This window comes from Dipodomys ordii, unplaced genomic scaffold (genome assembly GCF_000151885.1).
Source record: "Dipodomys ordii isolate 6190 unplaced genomic scaffold, Dord_2.0 Scaffold56, whole genome shotgun sequence".
Lineage (NCBI taxonomy): Eukaryota > Metazoa > Chordata > Mammalia > Rodentia > Heteromyidae > Dipodomys > Dipodomys ordii.
The window spans coordinates 12,783,388-12,809,757 of record NW_012267272.1 but is presented as its reverse complement, the minus strand read 5'-3'; the positions used below and the strand labels follow the sequence as shown (position 1 = coordinate 12,809,757).

At 46.4% G+C, this 26,370-nt stretch overlaps 1 protein-coding gene across 1 annotated transcript in view; it reads right to left on the bottom strand.

Moving 5' to 3' along the window:
* Positions 1-5,296: 5,296 nt before the first annotated feature.
* Znf398 (zinc finger protein 398) overlaps positions 5,297-26,370 on the bottom strand; it is a 21,668-nt gene continuing 594 nt past the window's right edge. The window contains exons 2-6 of the mRNA XM_013021597.1: positions 22,653-23,048; positions 14,121-14,247; positions 13,518-13,631; positions 12,802-12,915; positions 5,297-8,851 (exon numbers count right to left, since the gene is read on the bottom strand). Coding sequence (XP_012877051.1) covers positions 7,701-8,851; positions 12,802-12,915; positions 13,518-13,631; positions 14,121-14,247; positions 22,653-23,048 — 1,902 coding nt within the window. The 3' untranslated portion in view covers positions 5,297-7,700. The remainder of the gene's footprint in view (positions 8,852-12,801; positions 12,916-13,517; positions 13,632-14,120; positions 14,248-22,652; positions 23,049-26,370) is intronic.

The window sequence follows — 26,370 nt, the reverse complement described above, 5'->3', positions numbered from 1 at the left end:
CCCTGCCCTCGGCTGGCGTTTACCCCGCAGATGTGTCCTGGAGAACACGGGGCCCGCCCCTCCCAGGGGTTCACCGCCCGCCTGCTTAGCGAGGGGATGGAGGGGTGACTCCGGATCACCGGTTCAAGGCCATCCCCCCCCCAACCACGCAGACGAGTAACGCCAAGTCCACTCCCGTGTCACGACGTTAAATGAGATGAGAACAATGCCTGACACTGAGTGGGCACTGAGTCCGTGTAATGACCCGAACACAGCGAACGCGGTGTCTAACTTCCTGTGTGCCTGCGCGAGTGTGCGTGTGCGCGCGAGTGTGCATGTGTATGTGCTTGAACTCAGGGCCTGGGCGCTGTCCCGTTGCTTTTCCACTCAGGCTGGTGCTTTACCACTTGAGTCACAGCTGCACGTCTAGCTTTTTGGTGGTCGACTGGAGAGGAGAATCTCACAAGACTTTCCTGCTGGTCTCAGCCTCCTAAGAAGCTGGGACCAAGGCTGCAGCCAATGACCAGGCTTTCTTCAGCTCTAGCGACTCCGTTTAGTCACAGTAAAGAGGTAAGTGCTACTAGACAGTTCTAACAGGCACCTGAGACCTAGAAACCTTTTGAGCGAAGGCGGTAATCACAGGATGGTCTCTGTAGCTACTCGATGGTCAATCCAACTTTTAAGTGCAGTCTAGTGTTCATGACAAAACATAGTGTTTTTGGACAATGCAAAAACGAGCAGTTTTAAAACCATATTAAAGTGATTGTTAAAATTCAGGTTGGCGATGGAATCACCAGTCTCCTTTTGTTCTTCAACAAACTGTTCTTAGACGGTGCCCGTGAAGATGGCCTCCAACATGAGCACAGACCATCATTCTCATCTGTGCTGGTCCAGGCCTGCCAACATCTTGGTTTCAATAATATAAATAGGACAGTTTCATTATTTTTTGTTCATTTTTATCCTGTTTACTTACTGAATTGATACTTGAACTTAAAAAAAAATTATAAACCCAGGGCTGGGAAGGTGGCACAGTGGTAGAGTGCTTGCCTTGCACGCATGAGGCCCTGGGTTCCATTACTTAGCACCACATAAGCAGAAAAAGCCGCAAGTGGTGCTGTGGCTAGAGCACTAACCTTGAGCTGAAAAGCTGAGGGACAGTACACAGGCCCAGAGTTCAAGCCCCATGACCAACCAAAAATAAATAAAAATTATAAACTCAAGACCAAAAATCGATATTGTCAAACATCCTTAATTTTGAACTCTGCATGTTTAATCCAGTCTCTCTAGTAACATGCTTGCCATTTTTCCAATTTTTTTCAAAGAACACAAAATGTTTTTTTTGTTGTTGTTTTTTCTGGTATAAAGGTTTGAATTCAGGGTTTCTTTTTTTTTGGGGGGGGGTCCGGTTGTGGGGCCTGAACTCTGGGCCTGGGCGCTGTCCCTCAGCTCTTCAGCTCAAAGGTAGTGCTCTACCACTTGAGCCTCAGCACCACTTCTGGCTTTTTTCTTTTTGCTTATGTGGTGCTGAGGAATCGAACCCAGGGCCTCAGGCATGCAAGGCAAGCGCTCTACCACTGAGCCACCTTCCCAGCCCAAATGAATTCAGGGTTTCATATGTGCTATACCACTTGAGCCAGGCCTCTAGCCTGGGTTTTTGCTGTTTTAGAAATGGAGTCTAGCAGACATTTGTCTGATCTGGCTTCAAACTTTAATCCTCCAGATCTCAGCCTCCTCAGTAGCTCTGAGGATTCTAGATACCAGCACTTAGCTTAAAACTGATTTTCTCATGAAAGTTGTTGGGGGACCCACATTATATGGGTCAATTAGGTATATTCTACATGAAGCTTTGTTTTCAGTCTGCGTGCACAGTTGTTCCTCTTCTGAATCAAGGAAGCATCAGCATCATCCAAGATGTCTAACTCATCGACAATTCTCCTGTACTTTCTTCTTAACCCAAATGTTTCAAAGTACTTTTTAATATTCCCTCATTTTCCCCAAAATATTTGGGAACTAGGAATTATCTTCACATGACAAAAGAGGAAACTGAAAGCAAGACTAAAGGTCTGGCCTCCAGATTTCCTTTCCAGGACCATTTTCCTTACTAGATTCTTCATCCTTACAAAAGCACCCAAAGCTACACATAAGATACTTCAGTATTCAAAACTTACAGAAGTAAAACTTAAATTCTATACAGTTGGAAGAAACCAAAATTTACCATCTTGTTCAATCTTCAAGCATTAGAAAATTTGATCTTCATAAGTTAATTTGCCCCTTATCAAGTAGAAAATGTTAAGCTAGGACTAGAATTCAGTTTTTAACTCTTACTCTGCTTGCTTTCTCATAAGACAATTTTTTTGGCATCCACATGCTAACACCATAAAGAACAAACATGCTAAGCTGGGTGCGGGTGGCTCACGCTTGTAATCCTAGCTACTCAGGAGGCTGTGATCTGAGGATCATGGTTCAAAGCCAGCCCAGGCAGAAAAGTCTGTGAGACTCTGATCTCCAATAAACCACTAGAAAACCTGAAGCGGTGCTGTGGCTCAAGAGGTAGAGCACTGACCTTGAGCTGAAGAGCGCAGGGACAGCGCCCAGGCCCAGAGTTCAAGCCCCACAAACAAAAACAAAAACAAAAAAACATGCTGTCTGCTCCTGGGCAGCTTAACCTCTATGCCAATGTCTAGATTTAATAGCAAATACCGGCTTTGCTCATGAACAAACACAAAGCTACATAGTTCAGTGAAGTTTTGTCAAATCCTTTATTTGAAATTCAAAAGTTATCTTGGATAACTTTACAGGACACTGCTTTTGAGACTGTTCTAATGAGGTTGCATTGTTCTGCTTTAATGGTTTAAGGGTGATGGAAGGCAATTTAATGAAGTTGTGTGTGTTTACAATTGCAGCCAATACTCATTTAACAAGATATTAAAGGGTCAGAAAGAGTTAAATAGCATCCTTCCTTGACTGCCTTGATCTGCCAGCAACCAGATCTCCTTTGTGCAAAAAACAATCTGTTTTGGCCAGTGATAGTACTTTAAGAGAACTGTTTGAAGGAACCTTGATGGAGGTTAGAAATGTTCTCTACTGTGGCCGTACCAAAATGCCATACTACGTCACTGCTGGCCTTTCCTAAATGAGTTTACCAGATTCACAGGAGCAGAAGCCATAAATAAGACTTTTACTGCTCACTTCAGCTGACTGAAGATGAGCTCATAGCCTCAAGAATTGGTTAAAAACCTTTTGGACCTAATACAGAATGAGGTGCTAGGCAAGAGTTCCAATCACATAATACGGATTTAAAAAAGAAAATCAGAGCTAAATGGGGTTGTAGCCAGAAATGTATGGGTACAGGGAGCTACATGGGGGTAGGGGGAAGATGAAAGGTTAACTAGGAGCAAAATATGGAGGTGAGCAACCCTGCACCTCGAGTAAGCAGCCTTAACTCTGGACACCTGCCACCTCCAGTTCAGCCTGGTTTTGACTTCCTCTCCGCTTGTTCCTATCAAATCATTCCTTTGTGCTGTGGCTCTGCACTAAAACCCTTGCACTGGTCTCAGGCCCCAGCACCTCGGGGACATGGATATTGTTTATCCTTATTTTATAAAGAAAATATGGCCAGGTGCTGGTGGCTCACACCTGTAATCCTCGCTATTCAGGAGGCTGAGATCTGAGGATTGTGGGGTTTGAAGCCAGTCCGAGCAGTAATGTACCCGTGAGACTCTTATCTCCAATTAACCACTCAAAAACCTGAAGTGGATCTGTGGCTCAAGTGGTAGAGTGCTATCCTTGAGCAAAAAGAGGCTGAGGGACAAGCCCTGAGTTCAAGCCCCATGACTGACAAATATATATATATATATATGGTTCAAGATGGTTAAATAATACAGGTGTCATACTGCCTATGATGATGTTAGAATCCAGGTCTGACTCCAGAGGCTTAGCTACAAGCCTTTAATACTGTATAATTTGTGTGATGAGTCCATGTTAAGACAGAGCACACTCCCCAACCCACCCATCCTCACCCATCTCACCTGACTTATCTTGTCTGTAGGAACCTGAAATTTGTCAAAACCCAAAATGGCTTGTGTATACACCCTGTGTGGAAAGTAAATGCTCTTTGCTCCAAAAACCCCAAAGAGAACAGGGCCAGAAGTTTCTACCAAATGCTCAGAAGAATAGCAAAATATGTATCTGATGACATCAGAGGTCCTCATCTGTGAGTCTCTGGGGGGACTTTTACTCCTTGCTACTGAGTGAGAAGCCTCTGGCAGCTGCTAAATTTTTGTTGTTGTTGTTCTCTAAGAAGTTCAGACATAGGAAGAGGGGCTGGGAAGGTGGCTCAGTGGTAGAGTGCTTGCCTTACATGCATGAGGCCCTGGGTTCAATTCCTCAGCATCACATAAGCAGAAAAGGCCGGAAGTGGAGCTATGACTCATGTGGTAGAGGGCTAGCCTTGAGCTGAAGAGCTCAGGGACAGCGCCCAGGCCCAGAGTTCAGGCCTCATGACCAAAAAAAAAAAAAAAAAAAAAGAGGAGTACCCAACCTCACCATGGAAGTCTAACACAAAATTGGGATTTTTATCCCATTTGGAATGAAGGAACTAGTTTTTAAAAACCAATGAGACTCCAGTGGTAGAGTGCTAGCCTTGAGCACAGAGAGGCTCAGGGACAGAGCCCAGGTCCCAGGACTGGCAAAAAGAAAAGAAAAGATCAAAGTTCAAAGCCAGCTCAGGCAGAAATATCTGAGAGACTCCATCTCCCATTAACCAGCAAAATGTAGGACTAGAGGCATGGCTCAAGTAGGAGAGGGCAAGTTATGAGCAAGCAAGTGAAACAAGAGCATGAGACCCCGAGTTCAAACTCAGTATTGGCACAAGGGGGAAAAAAGTGCACCCCTTCCTTGATAAAGAACTTCACTACCTTCTCTCATAGTTTTCCTTTTCAAATAAATTAATTTTTTCAATGTCCAGCAGAATAGAAGCAGCCATCTTCACTCGCATTCTACATAATTGACCAATTGCAATTTGTTTCCTATCGGAGGATTCGCCAAGGGTGACAATGAAAACCCTTAGGCAGCTGACAGTGACATGTGGTTAACACCTGGACACACTGCAAAGGAGATGGAGTTTATGTGGAATAGTCCAGAGGGTGACAGATGGGGACATACTTCCTGGGTTTCCTCTTCCCTGTGGCATCTGGTCCTGACAGCCAAGCCCCTTGGGCTCCCTTCACTGTGGGGTTAACTGCAAGGTTTCTCTCACGAGCACTTGATTGGCCAAGAGTTCCTCCTCTACATGCTGGAAACTTTGTTGGATTCTGCCTTTTCAACTGTGGTCACTTTTTTCCTGAAGCTGAAGACCCTGCTGTTACTATAGACCTTGGCAGAAGGTGCTGTGGGGGTCACCCTCCGTATGTCTATGCACCGGCCTCTCGCACTACCACCCTGTGTCCGCGGTAAAATGAATTTTCAACACCATCTAATCCTACATCCACATTGAGCAGGAATCCCTCCTCTGCTGATACCATGGATTGAATCTATTCGGAAAAGTGAGCTCATCACCTCCAGATAGCATTTGACTTTTCCTCCTTTCATAGGGAGATCAAGATGTAAACCAGAGTTCAATCTCATACCAACTTCCTAATTGATCACCAGTGAAACCAGAACCAGAGCTCCTACATTTTCCATGGGGTGGGCTGTACTCTGGCTAGAAAGCTGTTCATCTCAATACACCAGGGTTATGCTTATCTGCCGCATTCATCTTCCTGGGCCTTTTCCACTGCCTATAGTCCAATCTCACACAATTCTGATGGCTCCCATGGTTCCAGATACTGTGTTCACCACAGAGCAGTGATTACCTTTCTACACATGGTGGTACACATCTCTAATCCCATCCACATGAGAAACACTGGAGAACTGAGGTCTAAGACCAGCCCAAGGGAAAAAAAAGTATACAACACTATCTGAAAAACAGCTAAAACAAAAAGGACCTGCAGTATGGCTCAAGTGGAACAGCACCTGCCTAGCAAAGACAAGGTCCCGAGCTCAACCCCAGTTACTCTCTGCAAAAAAAGTATCTTGAGTTGCTGCAGCTTTCAGGGGCACAGGTAACTTTCCTGGCAGTGACACATGCCAGGCAGAATGGCAGTTAGACTCAGTGATAAGGAGAAAGCATCCCTTCCTTACCACTTTTCAAGAAAACGTTGTCTAAATATTCCCAGGCCTTGTTCCAGGCATCATACAAGGGTTCCAGAATTATCTTTTCTGCCCAAGGTGTAGTTGCTTCTGTATTCTATCTTCTATCTTAGGCTCCTTGGAGAAAAACATCAAATTGATTTTAGTCAAGTTTCTACAAGAGCTTCTCTGCTTTGATTTTAGGCTCCTTTGACTTTACCTGGACAAAAGCCAGCGGAAGAAAAAAAATTTGTATAGAAGGAATATATCAAACCACTTTTTTTTTTTTTAGAATCTCTAGAGGCTTACATCCCTCTTTAACCTCGTTTCACATATGAAAACTTGAGAGGCATAAAAGAAAAAGGACTTCTACCCAGCTGCAAAGACACTTAGGAACAGAAGCAGGCTCCGATGCTCCCAGATGACTGAGTGACCCCCAGGAAAAGAACACACATAGCCGGGTCTCTGACAGCACAGCAGGACGGACAGGCTGTCTGTGTCTCCGCATGCTCGATCGCTCAGCCCTCAGCGGTGCCTCTGTGCCCACTGTCATGGCAGGGGTAGGCGAGGCACAGACAGCTCTGATGGCTCAAGTGCCTCATTGCAACACAAAAGCAAACAAAAGCCCAGAGCTCGGTGCCTTTTGAAAACACCTTACTGCTTCTGCAAAGTCTTGTGATCTCTGTTGCTGATGACTGTAAAAGAAAATCAGAAACCAGAAATGCAAACCACACTTACTGGCTTGGAAATGGGATATTTTGACATAAATGACTCCAAAAATATGATTTAGACACCAACTTTTGGGTACTCTGTTACTCCTACGCCGGCTCTTTCTCTGGGGTCTCAAGCTTTGAAAATGGAACTGAGAACTCTGTTGTGATCAAGACCCTGGCAAAGGTTCCTGGCAGATTCAATGTCGGTACGAGAGTCTGAATGTTCAACAACCAAGCCAGGAAACGCTAAGAACTGTTCCCTTAAAAGAACTATTAAATATCACTCAATATCAGTGTGTTCGCAGACTCCATCAAGGAGACCCAGAAGGCAGTCTGAGTCATGTCCCGGGGCATGTGACCACGCAGGTGGGAACAGAGCTTTTTAGCTGGTTTCTAGAATGCAGCAACACCAACAGTGGAGGGAGCACACCCTTCCAACAGTCACCTCACCATCAAAGGATAAAAGGCTCTGAACACCCTCATGGGCTTCGGGTTTGGGAGTTGTTCTCACACACCTCTGTCTACCTGAGACTCGGTCTACTCTCACTCTACTCTCCCATAAGACAACCCGAGGACAAATCTTCTCAGCCTCGCTGGGACATTTATAATTCCTAATTTGGGATCTCTGAAGAGATGAGGATGCTAGACTTTACAGATTTTCTGCATTTCAAGACGTAGTATTCTTGTACGACCTTGAGGTTCCAAGAATGCCTCTAGTTGAGTGTGGAGAACCCCAAATTCCTTGGTGTGTTAGATGTTAATTTCTGTGGGAGTTGGTGGGCTTTCTCCTGGCCTTTCCACCCCTCTAGAGCACAGTTAATCATGGCTCACTCCACAGGCTTACAAAACTCCCCCTCCACTCCCTTCCCCATACCATTGATTGGTCTCTAGACCTTCGGTGTTAACACCTACGCCAGAGGTTTCGAGCACAGTTAAGAGGGGACCGGACGGGTCGGGGGGCTGTGTGGTGGGGTCACCATCACCGGCACAGCCTCCGCTGTGGCCGGATCGCAGGTGGTCCTTGAGCGTCTGCTTGTAGCGAAAGCTGCGGCCACAGAGCGCGCAGGGGTAGGGGCGCTCGCCGGTGTGGATGCGCTGGTGCTTCATGAGGTGGTGCTTGCGGATGAAGCTCTTGCCGCAGTGCGCGCACTGGAAGGGCCGCTCGCCCGTGTGCAGCCGCCGGTGGTTCAGCAGGTGCTCCTTGCGCATGAAGCTCTTGCTGCAGTCTGTGCACGGGTAGGGCCGCTCGCCCGTGTGGATCATCTGGTGGCGGATCAGGGCTGAGTGGCCGTTGAAGTCAATGCCACACTGGGGGCAGGAGAAGGGGCGCTCCTGCGCATGTCCCCGCTGGTGCAGCAGGAGGCTGATCTTCAGGCTGAAGCTCCGGCCACATTGCGTGCAACGGAAGGGCCGCTCGCTGGCGTGAGCGCGGCGGTGGCTGGTGAGTCGCGCCTGGTCGGCGAAGCGCTTGGGACAATCGGGACAGAGGAAGGGGCGCTCGGTGCTGTTGTGGACCCGCAGGTGGTAGGTGAGTCTTGAGGGGTGGGTGAAGGTGCGGGCACAGTGTGGGCAGGTAGGGGGGGGCGCGCCGGCCTGGTCCTGCGAGGTGCTGCCAAGGTCGGCTTGTGTGGGAAAGTGCTTGGGGCACTGGGCGCAGGGCAAGAGGTGTTCCCCGGCGTGGCCGCACTGGTGTGTCAGCAGCAGGTCTTGGCTGAGACTCTTGCCACAGTGGTGGCACGAGAACACCTGCTCTCCGAGTGGAGGCGGGAGGGGGTAGCTGCCCAGCTGAGTGAAAGTCACCTGTCCCTCCGAGGCTTCAGGCAGGTCGGTGGCCGGGCATCCGAAATGGGTCCCGGGTGCAGGCTGCTGGCCTTTGAAAGGTGCTTCTGAAAACGCGTCCTTCGCAGCAGGTGCGGCCGAGGCAGGGAAGGTGGGGGGAACCTCGGAACACAGCGTCCTGGCCAGGCCTTCGGCTTTGACCACCAGCTCCTCTGAAAGAAAGCAGCCGTGAGTTAGGCTGATGCAGGCAGGCCTACGGCAGACAGGCCTACGGCAAGCACCTCGCGTCTTACCCCGCCCTGAGAAACTGTCCAAGTTCTAAACACCCCAGATGCATGCTCAGCCATGGCCCTGCTGCCATGTTCCGCAAGGGCATGAATCCCTGCGGCAAGCCACCTGGAATTTAAAGCGGTATCAGTGACACTCCCAGTCTGGGGGAAAAAAAAACAACCCTTCCCATAATCAGTCTTTCTCACCTTATTGTTCTTGTATTTTTTGTTTGTTTGTTTTTTTGGTCAGTCTTAGGGCTTGAACTCTGGGCCTGGGCACTTTCTTTGAGCTCTTCAGCTCAAGGCGCGTATTCTACCACTTGAGCCACAGCTCCACTTCTGGTTTTCTGGTGGTTCATTGGAGGTAAGAGTCTCACGGCCTTTCCTGCCCGGGCTGGCTTTGAACTACGATCCACAGAGTTCAGCCTCCGAAGTAGCTAGGATTACAGGCGTGAGCTACCGGCAGTAAATATTTTTGTTATAATAAGCAACAAAGCTTTTGAGTAGAGGTGAAATATAATAAATAAAAAGTAAGGTAAGCTGGGCACAGTGGCTCACGCCTGTAATTCTAGCTACTCAGGAGGCTGAGATCTGAGGATCGTGGCTCAAAGCCAGCCCAGGCAAGAAACTCCATGAGACTCTCATCTCCAATTAACCATTCAGAAAACTGGAAGTGGCATGGTGGCTCAAGTGGTAGAACACTCATCTTGAGCTGAGAGACAGCACCCAGGCCCAGAGTTCAAGCCCCACAACTGACCCAATAACAAAAATTTTTTTTTACTATTCTCTATGCTATTAGATTAAAAACCTTCATTATAGTCAGCTGTTTGTACTTTCTCTGAGAATAAAGTATGCATTTCTGCCTCTGTCTTTGTTTATTTTGTTCTCCCTTTTGGAGAATGCTTCCCAGCTAGTCCCATCTTCCCAAATTATATCTAGCCTTCTCAAACCAGTCAAACCTTTAGGCCTATTTCTGACATCATTTCCAATTCCTTATCTAAATATCCAAATTAAAACAGATGCACAGAAGCCAGTGGTTCATCCCTATACTACTAGCTACTAAGGAGGCTGAGATCTGAAGATTATGGTTCAAAGCTAGCCTGGGAAAGAAAGTCTGTAATCTCCAAAACACAAGAGGTAGAGCTGTGGATCATGTGGCAAAGCACCAGCCTTGAGTGAAAAAGCTAAGGGACCAAGACCACGGTTCAAGTTCAAGGCCCAGTATTGGCACCAAAAAAAAAAAAACAAAAATGGATGACAGGCTTCAAAACTCTCATTTCTTTTGTATATCAACTCTCCCGTGCATTCCTCGAACTTAATAGGCATGCATGCTTAGCACTGATATGGGTGTCCTTAGTCTAAGTTTCTCTTCCTCCTTTTTTTTTTGTGCTGGTACTAGGACTCGAACTCAGGGCCTTGCCTTCTCACTTGGCTTTTTTACTCAAGGCTGGCACTCTACCACTTGGGCCATGGCTCCAGCTTTTCTAGTGGTTTACTGGAGCTAAAGAGTCTAGTGGACTTTTGTGTATGGACTGACTTTCAATCTCAATCCACAGATCTCAACCTCTGGACTAGTTAGGATCACAAGTGTGAGCCACAGCACTGAGCTTCCAGTCTGAAGGTTCTTGAAAGACAGAAACTCTATTTTTTTTTTTTTTTCTGGTCCTAGGGCTTGAACTCAGGGCCTGGGTGCTGTCCTTGAGCCTCTTTTGTGCTCAAGACTAGTGTTCTACCACTTGAGCCACAGCACCACTTCTGGCTTTTTCTGAGTAGTTTTTGGAGATAAAAGTCTCATGGAATTTTCTGCCTCGGCTGGGTTCACACTATGATCCTCAGACCTCAGCCTCCAGTAACTAGGAGTACAGGCGTGAATCACCAGGGCCCAGCCTTATTTTTTATTTGTACTTCTCACAGTTCAAAGAAACTGAGACATCAACCATATTAAAGAACAGATGGCATTAAGTTGTATAAAATTGAGTCTTTTCTGACCTTGAGATCCTTTTAGTATTCAAGTGGCAAAACAAAGATGGTACTTAGAGGGAAACTATTTGCTTCTTCTCCATCACTGTTTTCCTTTTACAGAGGGAAGACTGCCTGTCTCCCTACCTACATGCCCATTTTTGTTCTATTCTTCCTTAGTGATCTCAGTGGGAGTGTGCTGGCCTAACATGTACAAGGCTCAGTTACCCAGCTGGATCAATTCCCCATTCCCCAGCATGCAAGGGATGGCAGACTTCCAAAGCCGCTGCTGTGCTGGTATTTCATGTGCGTGATCTCCAAATGTTCTGTTTATCATCACTCACCTTCATACTTTTTTTTTTTTTTTTGGGTCCAGTTGTGGGGCCTGAACTCTGGGCCTGGGTGCTGTCCCTCAGCTCTTCAGCTCAAGGCTAGCGCTCTACCACTTGAGCCACAGCACCACTTCCAGCTTTTTTTCTTTTTGCTTATGTGGTGCTAAGGAATCGAGCCCAGGGCCTCATGCATGCAAGGCAAGCTCTCTACCACTGAGCCACCTTCCCAGCCCCCGACCTTCATACTTTTGGTACATCTGTATGTACTTCATTTTCTTCCTCTGATAATTCTGTTTATTTTTTTAAAGTTTGGTGCTGGGGACTAAACCCAGGGCTTTGTGCAGGTTAAGCACAAGCTTCACCACTGAGCTATTCCCAACCCCAACAATTCCATTTTTTTTCAGTACTGAAGATGTTGAAAATTATGATGCACATACTAGGCTAGTACTCGACCACTTGAGACACATCTTTTTTTTTTTTTTTTTGGTTAGTCGTGGGTCTTGAACCCTGGGCCTGGGCGCTGTCCCTCAGCTCTTCAGCTCAAGGCTAGTGCTCTACCACTTCCAGTGCCACTTCCAGTTTTCTGGTGGTTTACTGGAGGTAAGAGCCTTACAGACTTTCCTGCCTGGCCTAGCTTTGATCCGTGATCCTCAGATCTCAGCCTCCTGAGTAGCTAGAATTACAGGTGTGAGCCATTGGCACCTGGCTCTTCCTTGCTTCTATAGACTCATTTCAGTTGTAATTTATTGTTCTTCTTTGTTTTTTGGTGGGTCATGGGGCTTGAGCCTGGGGCTTAGGCATTGTCCCAGAGCTCTATGTGCTTAAGGCTAGCACTCTATGACTTAAGAGCCACCAATTCCACTTCTGGCTTTTTGCTAATTGGAGATGGGGACTCTCACAGACTTTTCTGCCTGGGTTGGCTTTGAACCATGATCCTCAGCTCTTAGTCTCCTGAGTAGGATTATAGGTATGAGTCACCAGTGCCCAGCTTTGCAGTATGTATATACATATTTTTTTTTTATTTTTTTTTGGTTGGTCATGGGGCTTGAACTGTGGGCCTGGGTGCTGTCCATCAGCTTCTCAGCTTAAGACGAGCACTCTACCACTTGAGCCATAGTGCCACTTCTGGTTTTCTGGTGGTTAACTGGAGAAGAGTTTCTCAGGCTTTCCTGCCTGGGCTAGCTTTGAACCATGATCCTCAGAGCTCAGCCTCCTGCACAGCTAGGATTACAGGAATGAGCCACCGATGCCTGGCTAGCTTTGCAGTTTTTTAAATTACTTCTGAGGGGCTGGGAAGGTGGCTCAGTGGTAGAGTGCTTGCCTTGCATGCATGAGGCCCTGGGTTCAATTCCTCAGCACCACATAAATAGAAAAAGCTGGAAGTGGCACTGTGACTCAAGTGATAGAGCACTAGCCTTGAAGCTAAAGAGGTGAGGGACAGTGCCCAGGCCCAGAGTTCAAGCGTCACAACTGACAAAAAAAAAAAAAATTGCACTTGGAGTGAGCTGTATCTGGACTTAAGCATCTCTTCCACTGTTACTTACCAGGGGCTCTTGGAGTGAGTTGGATCTGCACTAGAGCATCTCTTCCACAGCTACTTACCAGGGTAGCTTCCTTTGTACATGTCACTCTCCTTGGCCTCTTGAGGGGCCCCAACCTGTGGCTCTTCCTCTTGTTTAATCCACGACAGAATATCAGATGTTGAAAGACCAGGCTCTATTTGTAGAAAAGAAATTGGAAAGAGAGCTGTGGCTCAAGTACTAGCCTTAAGCAAAAAAAGTTTAAGGACAGTACCCCGGTCCTGAGTTCAAACCCTATAACTGACAAAAAAAAAAAAAACGAATAGCCTTAAGCGCCTGAATCAGAAGATAAAATATTGTTTTTGAAATTAAAAAATAGTTGGGAATGTGGCTTAGTGGTAGAGTGCTTGCCTAGCATGCATGAAGCCCTGGGTTCAATTCCTCAGTACCACATAAACAGAAAAAGCTGGAAGTGGTGCTGTGGTTCAAGTGGTAGAGTGCTAGCCTTGAGCAAAAGAAGCTCAGAGACAGTGCCTAAGCCCTGAGTTCAAGCCCCAGGAGTGGCAAAAAAAAGAAAAAAGGAAGGAAGTAAATTACAAGCCCCAGGTTCAAGACCTAGAAAACACACACACACACACACACACACAGACACACACACACACACACACACACGAACAAACCCAGTTGCTGGGTTGGATGGCTTTAGAAGCTCACAGGCGTTGCTTTCAGTGTGCTGATCCTCCTTTTCTGACCGAGAAGGGAAGCTGGAGAGTGGATAATCCCTTTTTTCCCACGTACCTTCACTGGGATCTGTGGGAATTGCACTTTCCTCTGGCCCTGCCTGGTTCTCTGGATTATGTTCTCCTTCTGGTTGAATCTGAGATAAGACATCGGGTTGATTCATAGCGTAATCTAGGAGAGGAAAAGGAGACAGAAAAATGAGAATGACAACTAATTGCCATCAGAGCTGAACTGAATCTTTGAGGCCCACAGTCCTGGGAATTTCTTTTGGATTGTCTATCACTTGTCCACATCCATCCACCTCCAACTATGACATCTGCTCAGGGGAAAGGTAATTATGTGGGAAAGCACTCATTCGATGCTGGTTCTTCCCACCTCCTCCTTTCATACTGTAAGAGTGGCTGTGGCCTCAAGGGTAAGCACTGAGGAGAAAACAACAGATGGCCCACTCAGAATATCGAACTCGTTCTCTGTCCTCTCTCCTGTGATTCGGCAATGGAGATGTGATGATTCCCACTGAGCACATGTGAACTGGTCTCTGGCTTGGAAGCAGACTATGAAGTACATGAGGATAGAGAATGAGGAACTGGAGGAAAAGGGACTGAGCCCTTCTGAGCTGCTGTCACCTCATGCAAACACAAAAAAGCCAACCAGCCTCACCCATGGAAATGAGAGACTCATAGTTGCCCTTCATGATATTCTTGTAAAGTTCCTTTTGCCATTCTTCTAATTTTTCCCACTCTGGTGTGGAAAAGTATATAGAGACGTCATCAAAGGCCACAGGTACCTAAAATGACAATCACAAGCGTTAGTCCCTCCATCACAATTCCCCAGGAATTAGTTGCTTTCATTTTTTTTTTAAATAACCTCCATGAGTTGCCAATACCCACTGAGATTTGAAATGGTTTACCATCACTTGTCATTAGTGCAGCCCTCATGGATTACAGCATGTAGCTGCACCTTTCTGAGCATACTCAAGCATTCTGCAAACAGTGAGAGAACATCTCTCACTGACCAGGCCTGCTGAGACTAACATCACCAATTTTGATCTGCCTTTGCCTAAGAATATCATCTCTGAGGAGCAGGCTCCCCTTTTGTTATTTCTAATGCTGTTCCTTTCAATGTCCTTCCTTCTGCATGAGGAAAGCTTTTTGCCTCATGACTGAAAGCTAGTAGGGCTGATGTTAGAAGCATGTATAGACCAAAATTAAGTTCAAAATTCATTATGTCTACCTTCTCTGCAAATCCTTAAGACTTTGTCAAAGTCTTAATTTTTTTTTTCCAGCCTAGGGCTTGAACTCTGGGCCTGAGCACTGTCCCTAAGCTTTCGTGCTCAAGGCTAGCATTCTACCACCTGAGCCCTAGGTCCACTTCAAGCTTTTTTTTTTTTTTTTTGTAGCTTAGTGGAGAAAAGAGTCTCATGGGCTTTCCTGCCTGGGGTGGCTTCAAACCATCATCTTCAGATCTCAGCCTCCTGAGTAGTTAGGATTACAGGTGTGAGCCACCAGTGTCCAATTTTAATATTTTGTTTTGTTGTTTTTACATTTTCCTTCAAATTTGTTTTTCAGTAACAACATCAAGTCTTCATTTTGCTTTTCCCAAGTGTTAAGATTCAAAGTGCCAGATTTTTTTTTTTTTTGGTCGGTCGTGGGGCTTGAACTCTGGACTGGGGCGCTGTCCCTGCGCACTTCAGCTCAAGGTGAGTGCTCTACCACTTGAGCCACAGCGCCACTTCTGGTTTTCTAGTGGTTTATTGTTTTTTTTTTTTTTTGGTCGGCTGTGGGGCTTGAACTCTGGGCCTGGGCGCTGTCCCTCAGCTCTTCAGCTCAAGGCGAGCGCTCTACCACTTGAGCTACAGCGCCACTTCCGGTTTTCTGGTGGTTTATTGGAGATAGGAGTCTCACGGTCTCTCCTGCCCGGGCTGGCTTTGAACCGCGATCCTCAGATCTCAGCCTCCTGAGTAGCTAGGATTACAGGTGTGAGCCACCAGCACCCGGCCAAAGTGCCAGATCTTAATCATAAACTAACCTGCATCTCTCCAATGACAAAAATTCTCATTTGGTTTATATAAACTAAACACACAATATGAATTATGATGTGTACTCTCCTACAGAGATTATAAAAACTTTTTATCCGCATCTTACCACTTAATAATACAGCTTTAAGTATACTCGTACTGTGGTCCCTTGGTCAAGTCATTTGCAGAAGCAAGGTTGGTTTCTGAAATCATATTTGGCAGGTGAAGGAACCATGGATGAATTCTCCTTAGTTGTTTGCTTGGATTCTCATCAACTGGCCCAGAAATCGGGAGACCTGGGGCTACCCGCCCAAGGACCACAGAAATCCTCACCAACTGTGTTCTATGTTTCCTTTAAACAACATCTTGCACAGCCCCTTCTGAGAGTACTGGAATTTTGGAATGGTATGGAGCCCAGGTTGGCCTCAAACTTGAGATCCTTCTGCCTCAGCCTCTTAAGTATTGGGACTACAGGCATGAGCCACCATGTCTAGCTTGCCTGAGTTTTGAAAGATGTCTGTTCACATTCCCTCTCTTTATTTGAACAGAGTTTGGTGATGTTTTCTAAATGTATCTCTCTCCTTACTGCTGAATTAGGTCAGTTTTTGATTTGTTGCAGGGGGGGGGGTGGAGGGGGAGTATGCTGTAGACTAGCCTTAAAATTCTCCAAGTAGAAATTTTTGGATGAGAAGGAATGGTATTTGGCTTGAACTCAGGATGAGAAGGAATGGTAGTTGGCTTGAACTCAGGGTCTCAAGTTTTCATGCTCATGGATGGCACTTTACTACTTGAACCACACCATCAGTCTGGAATTTCATTAGTTAATTGGAGATGGAGTCTTATCTACTTTTCTGCCACGGATGGCTTTGAACCATGATATCCAGGTATAATCTGCTGGTACCTGGCTTAAAATTTTGTCTTTTTCTCTTCTTTTCCCTTGTGCTGGACCTGAGGTTGGAATTCAGGATCTGGGTGCTGTCCCTGAGCTTCTTTTTAAAGCACAGTACCATTTTAGCCACAGCTCCATTTTCTGATTTTTTCCTTTTTTTTGGTGGGGGGGAGGGTTAGTAATAGGGCTTTAACCTTTGGCCCTTGGTGCTGTCCCTGAGATCTTCCTCAAGGCAAGCACTCTACCACTTGAGCCACAGCACCACTTGTTTTTCTGATGGTATATTGCAGGTAAGAGTCTCACAGACTTTCCTGCCTGGGCTGGCTTTGAACTGAAATTCTGAGATCTCAGCTTCTTGAGTAGCTAGGGTTACAGGTGTGAGCCACCAGCACCCGGCTTCTGGCTTTGTGGGTGATTAACTTGCAAAGTCTCATGGACTTTTTCTGGACAGCTGACTTTAAACTGTAATTCTTAGAGCTCAGCCTTCTAAGTAGCTAGGATGATGGATGTGAGCCACTAGCGCCTGGCTGAAATTTTGTCAAATTTTGTTTCTAATTTTCTATAGGCCTCTACGACTTCTACTTTCTTCTTCAATCTCTTCATTATGTTTTCAAAAGATTGTCTCTTTCTAGGCCATGGCAACTTACTGTAGTTCCTTTTTGCTTGATTATGTTTCTTCTCTGTGAAGCATTCATAAAGCCAATGTTTACCTTTCAATTAATGTGACTGTTCCTCTTTCAATGTCTTCAATTTCTAGTTACACTTTTCAGTTTTTCTTTTACATTTTGGTATTTTTGTTTCACTTTTCCACTGTTTCCTTCAGTATTTGGTTTTAATTCAGAAATCTGTACTAGTAAGGATTATTTGGATCTACAAATTGGTGATTCACTATTTTAGGTCAGGAATGTTCATTCTCTGCATTTTCAATGTTCACAATTTGTTGTTGAAATACCCAGTTCTTTATTGACCAACTCTTTTGTCATCTTTGTAAAGTCACCTTTCTTCATACTGATCCTTTGCAGATGCTTTCAGAAACCAACTTCCTAAATATGCTGAACTAAAACCAAATTCCAGAGAATATGCTAAGCTCAAGTTACTTTTGTTGTTGTTGTGGTTTTGTTTTTTTGTGAGACCAGACAGGGCCTAGGCACCATCCCTGAGCTCTTTTGCTCTACTACTCTGATTCACTGCTCTACTTCTGGTTTTCTGGTGGTTAATTGGAGATAAGAGTCTCACAGGATTTCCTGCCTGGGCTGATTTGAACTGTGATTCTCAGATCTCAGCCTCCTGAGTAGCTAGGATTACAGGCGTGAGCCGCTGGCACTCGGCTTGGTTTGTTTTTATTTGACAGTTATATCTTCCACAAATAACACCGAGTTTTCTCTGTCATTTGTTTGGTTGTTTTGTTTTGTTGTTTGGGTTTTTTTTGTTTTTTGGTGGGGTTTTTTTGGTGTTTTTTTTTTTGTCAGTCGTGGGGCTTGAAATCTGGGCTTGGGCACCGTCCCTGAGCTCGTCAGCTCAAGGAGAACACTCTACCACAGTGCCACTTCCGGTTTTCTGGTGGTTTATTGGAGATGAGAATCTCACGGACTTTCCTGCCCGGGCTGGCTTTGAACCGAAATCCTCAGATCTCAGCCTCCTGAGTAGCTAGGATTACAGGCGTGAGCCACCAGCGCCCGGCTCCCAGTTTGAATTTTTAAGTTCTTCATTGGTCACTACTCATTTTAACTTGCTGATTTACAAGGTTATCTTGTGTTGCTGGGTTATAGTTTTGTTGTTGTTGTTGTTGTTTGTCAGTCATGGGGCCTGAACTCTGGGCCTGGGCACTGTCCCTCAGCTCTTCAGCTCAAGGCTAGCACTCTACCACTTGAGCTACAAAGCCACTTCCGGCTTTTTCTGCTTATGTGGTGCTGAGGAATTGAACCCAGGGCCTCATGAGTACAATGCAAGCACTCTACCACTGAGCAACCTTCCCAGCCCTGGGTTGTGTGTTAAGGATCAAACCCAAGGCTTTACACATGCTATGCAGAGCTCTAGCCCCAGCCTGAGTGCAATGATCTTTCCAAGCAGTGAGCCACTCTAGCCCAGTGAACCTCCAGAAAGCTGGCGGTAGCCTGAAGCTCAGCCAGTTGCCACACCTGTACTCTTTGTGGACATTTTCTACCTCAACATCAGAGTTCTTTTGGCCCTTAAGTCTACTGCTATTTCAGCCTCTGGTATTTTAATTTCTGAGATAAATAGACTTTTCCTTGAATAAATCACCATACTCACTTTTGCCTGTTACGGGGTCAACACTAAGCAGCTGGAGTGAGGTCTCTGTCTGCCTCCAGTTGTGCAATCTCTGATTCCCAGTACTTTTCTTCTATAATATCTAAATTCTTCTTTCTGGTGCTCAGGGTCTGTCTTTGTTGTTGTCTTGTTTTATGTTTTGGGGTTTTTGTTTGTTTTGTTGTGTTAAAGGTTGATCTCAGGGCCTCACACATGCTAGGCCAGTGCTCTGCCACTGACAAACACCCCCACCCTTTGGTATACAGATTCTGATTTGAGAAAAATACATCCACAGAGTTGTTTATCATATTTTCCCATCTACTATTCCACTTCTACATGCAGATTCCCAAAATACATTATCTTATTGGAATTTTAAATTCTTGTGTTTGGCTCTTGATTATTCTAGTTTTGTGGTGTTAAGACCTTATGTTTTCATTTTTTCTAAATCTTTTTTTTTGTTGTTGTTGTTGTTGGTTGTGGGGCCTGAGCTCAGGCCTAAGCACTGTCCCTGGGCTCTTTCTGCTCAAGGCTAGCACTCTATGACTTTGAGCCACAGTGCCACAGATAACAGTTTCACAGGCTGGCTTTTGATCCTCAGATCTCAGTCTCCTGAGTAGCTAGAATTACAGGTGTGAGCCACTAGCACTCGGCTCCATTTTCTCTTATGAGATGATTGCTTCCAAAGTCATAACTGGCGCCACTATCTATCTCCATCACTCCCAGATTTCTTCCTTGAGCTTGAGTCTACTTACTATCCCTCCTGAACATACCACAGACATTTCAGCCCAAGGAGAGCTCTTCTTTCCTTTGAAGGCCATCCTTCCAAGATATTCTTAAGGACATGGCCAGTTCTGAAGAAAGCCAAGAGCCTACTCAGGGAGCTTTAGGAAAGTGTATGCTTTTAAAAGTGTATGCTCTAAAGTCAACTAGGTTAAAATACAATTCTGGATGTCATACTTGATAACCTTCTATCTTTTTTTTTTTTGGTTGGTTGTGGGGCTTGAACTCGGGGCTTGAGCGCTGTCCCTGCGCTCTTCAGCGCAAGGCGAGCGCTCTATCACTTGAGCCACAGCGCCACTTCTGGTTTTCTAGTGGTTTATTGGAGATAAGAGTCTCCCAGACTTTCCTGCCTGGACTGGCTTTGAACCGCAATTCTCATATCTCAGCCTCCTGAGTAGCTAGGATTATAGGAGTGAGCCACCAGCACCCAGCTTAACCTTCTATCTTGAACAAGTTAGGGCTCTTATGAGAATTATGTATCGTGTGTGTGTGTGTCTTATGACAATTATGTATCGTGTGTGTGTGTGTATGTGTGTGTGTGTGTTTGTGTGTGTGTCATGGGGCCTGAACTCTGGACCCTCAGCTCTTCAGCTCAAGGCTAGCGCTCTACCACTTGAGCCATAGCACCACTTCCGGCTTTTTCTGCTTATGTAGTACAGGAATCGAACCAGGGTCTCATGCATGCAAGGCAAGCACTCTACCAGAGCCACCTTCCAAGCCCAGAATTATGTATCTTAAAATAAATAAAAGCATTTAGAACAATAAGTTCTAAGTACCCACAGTGAATTTTCAATGATTCCTGTTTTTAACTCCTTCTTTAAAATTTCTGTCGATAAGTCCTATTGCCACTTCTCCTGTCAAGACATCTGCCTCTATCCACTGCTTCTCCACCACTGCTGCCCTGAGCGCGCGATCCACCTCTCACTTTCCTACTGGTGCAGCTGCATCACTGCTTAATCCTAGCTTTGTTCTTGCTCCCACTCCAAACAACCAGCTAAGAATCCCTCTGCTAAAACTCATTGTGCTCAAGTTTCAAATCCCAATTCCTTTCCTTGGTCTTCAATGCCCTCCATCAGCCTGGGAATGTGGCTTAATGGTAGAGTGCTTACCTAGCACGCATGAAGCCCCAGGTTTGATTCCTTAGTACCATACATGAGAAAAACCAGTAGTGGTACTGTGGCTCAAGTGGTAGAACGCTAGCCTTGGGCTGAAAAACTCAGGGACAGCACCCAGGCCCAGAGTTCAAGCCCTATGACTGACAACAAAAAAAAAAGGAAAAGTCATCAGTAGGAGTAACTTGTGTTAACTCATTTTTACCCCTGACTGGTGGGCCCAAAGAAAACCTCCCCCCAAACACACCCTCCCCCCTCCCCCCCAAGCAAGATCACAAAGCCTTTATGGGTGTCAGGCTATTAGGACTGTGACCTAGTAGCCTAGTAGACCGTGGCTGAGTTCACACTAGAGGGACAGCTGATGAGGCTGAAACCTCGGTTAGGGCTGCGCAGGGAGCACACGGCAGGAGGCCTGCTGACAGGAGCAGACAGGCAGATGTACTGATGACACTGATCTCCACCTGGGGCAGCGTGGGCAGCTATCACGTGGGGACACTAAGAGTCACACTCAGGAATGCACTGTGCAGGGGGTATTTTCTCAGTTCAGATTTCTGTGTCTAGTGTCAGCCAAACTCCTTGACATCACAACCACAGTCACATAGATTCTCTTGGAAGCTTTAAAAATTATTCCTGCCTCGGTTCTCACTAGGTATATCTCTAGTAAACTTAAAAAAACTTAAAGTAGAATCCAGCCAGGCACTGGTGGCTCACACCTACAATCCTAGCTACTCAGGAGGCTGAGATCTGAGGATCACAGTTCAAAGCCAGCCCAGGCAAGAAAGTCTGTGAGACTTTTATCTCCAATTAACCACCAGAAAACTGTAAGTGGTGCTGTGGCTCAAGTGGTAGAGTGCTTGCCTTGAGCTGAAGAGCTCAGGGACAGCGCCCAGGCCCAGAGTTCAAGCCCCATGACTGACCAAAAAAACCAAAAAGTAGAATGAGTGAGTTTTGTTTCTTTTTTTGAAGTGTGGGCTCATTATTATGTAGACCAGTCTGGCCTCACAACCCAGATATTCCTACCTCAGCCTTTCAAAGACTGAGATTAGAATTATAATCATGCCATCACACCCAGCCAGATGATGCTAGTATACTACTAAACACTGACACTCTACCCTTTTCTCCAATCATGTTCCTCTTCAAGCACTGGAACACAGAAGGCCTTCTTCCTTCTCCTATTACAAATGCCCCAGGTACCGGGCGCCAGCTCTGCGGTTCTACCTGGGAGACTCTTCCTCAGATCTCAAAATTGAGACCTTCCCAGAAGTTCTTGTTCATCTTAAATATTAGTTGCTCAATGAGGATTTCTCTGCCATCCTTTTAGACCTGATCTTAGCCAAAAGGCAGAGAAGTGAACTGATGGTTTCTTGAAAATAGATCACCAGAATGCATTCTGCTTACTTTTATCAAAGTATCTGAATGTATGTATATGGCTTATTTTTTTCCTTCCCCCAGCAAAATATAAGACATTGGAGAATCTAACAGTGAACTGTTCACTGCTATGTCTGCAGGAGGTCAAGGAAATACTAAGTGTTCAAAAGATGTCTGTTGAACAAATGAATAAAGGCATGTTTGGAAGTTAGTGTCTTCAGGTTGTGTGCTATGTTTAGAATGAGGTTTTCTAGACAGAGGACAGGGCCCCAGCATCCCAGCACACATGTCCCATACAGGACGAGACCCATATCAATCCTAGATCCATACAAAACCCCAGCTCTGACATGAACCTCATCTTGTCTTGCCTCTGACTTTTCACCAGAGTTGCTAGCACATTCAAATTAACTCATTTAAATGATACTGCATTTAGCTTCCTCACCAAGATTCTGCCAGACAGGTTAGCAAAGATAGAGGTGACTGATATAAACGGTAGGAAAAAGCATAAGAGAGAGGAAGAAAATCTATCTCCCAGATTGTCACCTCTGGCTGGGGAAGTCTTTCCATTGGAAGACTCTAAAGCTGCACTACAGTGCTTCCCAAACACAACTCACCTTCAGGGCTCCTTCAGCATAAGACATGTGAAGAGATTTCAAAGAGAAACAAAAATATCAGAGTAACTTACTGACCCAAGAGTGCCACTTACCACTAGTGTTAGGTCAAGTGGTACCATTTCATACCTCGAAGGGAAATATTACCTTTGGTATATCCCCTTTAACACCCGGGGGCAGCCGCAGGATCCAGAAGTTCCTGTTCCGCAGCAGGTTCTCCAGGTTCTCCAGACGCCGCTGCAGCAGCCCGTACTCCTGCAGCAGGGTCCCCAGCACAGCCCACTTGCCCTCCAGCTGGTTGCCGAGCTCCGACACTGTCTTTTCACAGCTGGCTAGCTTCTTCTCCGCTGTCCCTGTCCTGCCTTCTAGATGTAGCAGTCGCCGGCTGTGGACCTCCACCTTTCTCTCTATGGCCTGCACGGCAGCCACCACTGTCCACAGGGAGATGGCTGCCGTTTGCAGGTGGGCCTCATTTGCGGCTGGGGGTGTGGGGAGAGAAAGGGGCTGCAGCGATGTAAGGCACTCGGTGTCCCATTCCGAAGTCTGTGTGCAATGGAAAGATGGGACAAGACATTGGATGTTACAAGGAACCCTCACATAAAGCCTCAGTCATAGGAGTGTTGAGCTGTCCAGCAGAGATTAATCTCAGTAGGCTAGCACCAGCCTCCTTCTGGGGCTCATTGGCATCAAAAGCCAACAGAATTGTTCTGGTGGGTTCAGGAATGGATTCAGAAAGAGAGTGAATAAGTGAAACTGGCTTGTAAGCACCATTCTGGCGTGCCTGCTCTGAGGCTCACAGACTCAGGCTGCTGTTGCCTCCTCTCTCTGGAAAAGGCCGAAGTGCACAAGAACTCTTTACAAGTTTCCCTGAGATCAGAACCCCCTGATGAATCCCTCACCGATGTACGCTCTGGCCCCGCAACCCACCCCATTTACCACAACTATACCATTCAATAACACTCGAAAAAGCTGAAGATGCTCAGTCTAGAGAGAACATCTCAAACACTGCTAACTACCTGAGGGCTCTAAAACAAAAGGCAAAACGAACTTGCTTGACCCTAGACTGTCATTCAAAGGCGCAGATTAAAATCAACACATGGAAATTTTCAGGCTGGTAAGCTTAAGTCTAGATCTTTCCAAGAAAGTTATGCTTTTTCATTGAAACAGAAAGTTGGTGTAACAGGAAGAAATTCCTACTGCAAATAGGAGGCAGGATGGTGCCCCCTGACCATACCTCCCTTCTTTCCAACCATCGTGACACAGCCTGGTGCCCCGCAGGCAGTGTTTCTCATTCCATACAGTAGCTACACACCCTCAAACTAATATATATGAGAATCCTCTAGAGATCTAGTTAAAATCCAGATCTTGACTCAGTAAGTCTGGCAGGAAAATGAAGATGCTGCCTTTGCTGAGTCAGCAAGCACAGCTCATAGCAGCTCCTGTGCACACAGCCCCTCACTCTAGGGAACATGGCCTCCTACTTTGTGAAAAAAATCCAGACTTGCCGGGCGCTGGTGTTTCACACCTGTAATACTAGCTACTCAGGAGGCTGAGATCTGAGGATCACGATTCAAAGCCAGCCTGGGCAGGAAACTCTTATCTCCAATAAACCACCAGAAAACCGGAAGTGGCGCTGTAGCTCAAGCGGTAGAGCCTTGAGCTGAAGAGCTGAGGGACAGTGCTCAGGCCCAGAGTTCAAGGCCCACGACCAACTGCCCCCCCCAAAAAATCCAGACTTCATACACTTTCCCACTTGAAACTTATCAGTCAATACATGCTGTCTTTGCTTCCCAAGGGAAAAAAAAATTACCCTATGTGAAGCCAATTTCTACCAATGTTCAGAATGCCAACTTCTTTCACTCTATATTTTTTTCTTTTTCTTTTTTTGGCAGGTCGTGGGGCATTCGGCCTGGGCTGTGTCCCTGAACCTCTCTGTGCTCAGGGCTAATGCTCTACCACCTAAGCCACAGCACCAGTACAGGCTTTTTCTGTATATGTGGTATTGAGGAATAAAACCCAGGGCTTCGTGAATGCTAGGCAAGCACTCTACCACTAAGGCACATTCCCAGCCCCCTTAAGTCTTTTTGAGACAAGGTCTTGCTATGTAGGCCGGGCTGACCTCTACCTCCAGAGTGCTAGGATTGCACATGTGCACTACCACACAAGCCATCATCTCCCAATTCTCCATTAAGAAAGGTTTTTCCCTATTTAGAACCAGAGCTGCTAGCTCCATGTGGTCATTGAGTACTTGAAATGCAGAATACATACATACATATATATACATATATACACATATACACAGAGAAAGAGAGAGAGAGAGATAGGTAGATTTACCCATCTATATCCTCCACACTGGGGCTTGAAGTCAGGGTTTTGTGCACTTACCTAGCTATTCCACTCAAAGCCGGAATCTGTTACTTGAGCTACACCTTTACTTCTTTTTGTTGGTTAATTGGAGCTGAGAGTTTCTTGGATTTGTTTATAGGGTTTTTTTTTCCTTTACCACCCTCCCTCCAATATTTTTTTGCTGGTCCTGACTTCCAACCTCAATCCTTAGGATTCTAAGTGTCAGCCACTAGCACCTTTCTCATTAATAATTGTTTAAATAGTATTTTTCACATATTGAGCTAAAAATCCATTGTTAGTCTTCTTTATTCATCTGACTGGAAGGAGCTCACTTTTTAGTTCAGGCTGGCCTGTATGACTACTAAGGAAATTAAAGTTTTTCTTACTGCTGTTTTTAATACCAGTACTGGGGCTTGAACTCAGGGCCTAGATGCTGTCCATTAGGCCTCTTCCACGCCAAGGCTAGTACTCTACTACTTGAGCCAGTTTCACTTCTGGCTCTGTGTGTGTAGGTGTGAGGGTGTCAGTCCTGGGGCCTGAACTTTGGGCCTGGGTGCTGTCCCTCAGCTCTTCAGCTCAAAGCTAGCACTCTATCACTTGAGCCACAGCACCACTTCCAGCTTTTTCTGCTTATGTGGTACCGAGGAATCGAACCCAAGGCCTCATGCATACAAGGCAAGCGCTCTACCACTGAGCCACCTTCCCAGCCCCTCGCTTCTGGCTTTTTTTGGTGGTTCATTAGAGATGCGTCTCAGGACCTTTTCTGCCCACACCAGGATCCTCAGAACTCAGCCTCCTGAGTAGTTAGGATTACAGATGTGAGTGGCTGGAACCTAAAGTTTGATGTGTCACTTTGTGCATATTTCTATAGAACTCATAAAAGGTCTCTACCATTTTAATTTTTTTGGAGGGGGACAAAAGGCCGAGGGGCGGGGGTAGGGGGGGGGGAACAAGTGTCATTCTCCTTGGCTCCTTTTGCAACCCCAGGGCTGGCTTCCCTCTGCTGCTTTCACTCTTTCCAGCCACGGCTCACTGGACCTTCTAAAACATCTCCCCCTGAGAAGATGCTTCCAAGAAATACTGACCATTCCGTCTCAAGGGCCTGTGTGCCGGGGGGAGGGGGGTTGGTGGGAGGGTTGCGTGGGGGGGGGGGGGGGGGGGAAGGATTGGGATGGGGGGGGGGGGGAGGCTGGGAAGGGATGGGACTGTGGGCGGGACCGTTTGCCTCGGTGACCCCTAGCAACGGGTGCACGGCTGGGCCCGCAGTAAACAAGCACCTGCGTAGCTACACCCCGCTGCGAGCGCGCAGCCCTTCCTCCGGCTAGGGTTCCCGCAGGGCCTCGGGGTGTCTCGCGTCTTTCTGGGGAGGGGAGGGGATCGGGCCCGCACGAACCAACGGCGATGAGAAAACCTCCCGTGCCCACTTCTCGGCCCTGCAGACGGATGCCAGGCGAGGCAGGGCAGCGCGTCTGGGCTAGGAAACAACAGCTGGGGGGCAGTCACCCCGGAAGCGCAGAGC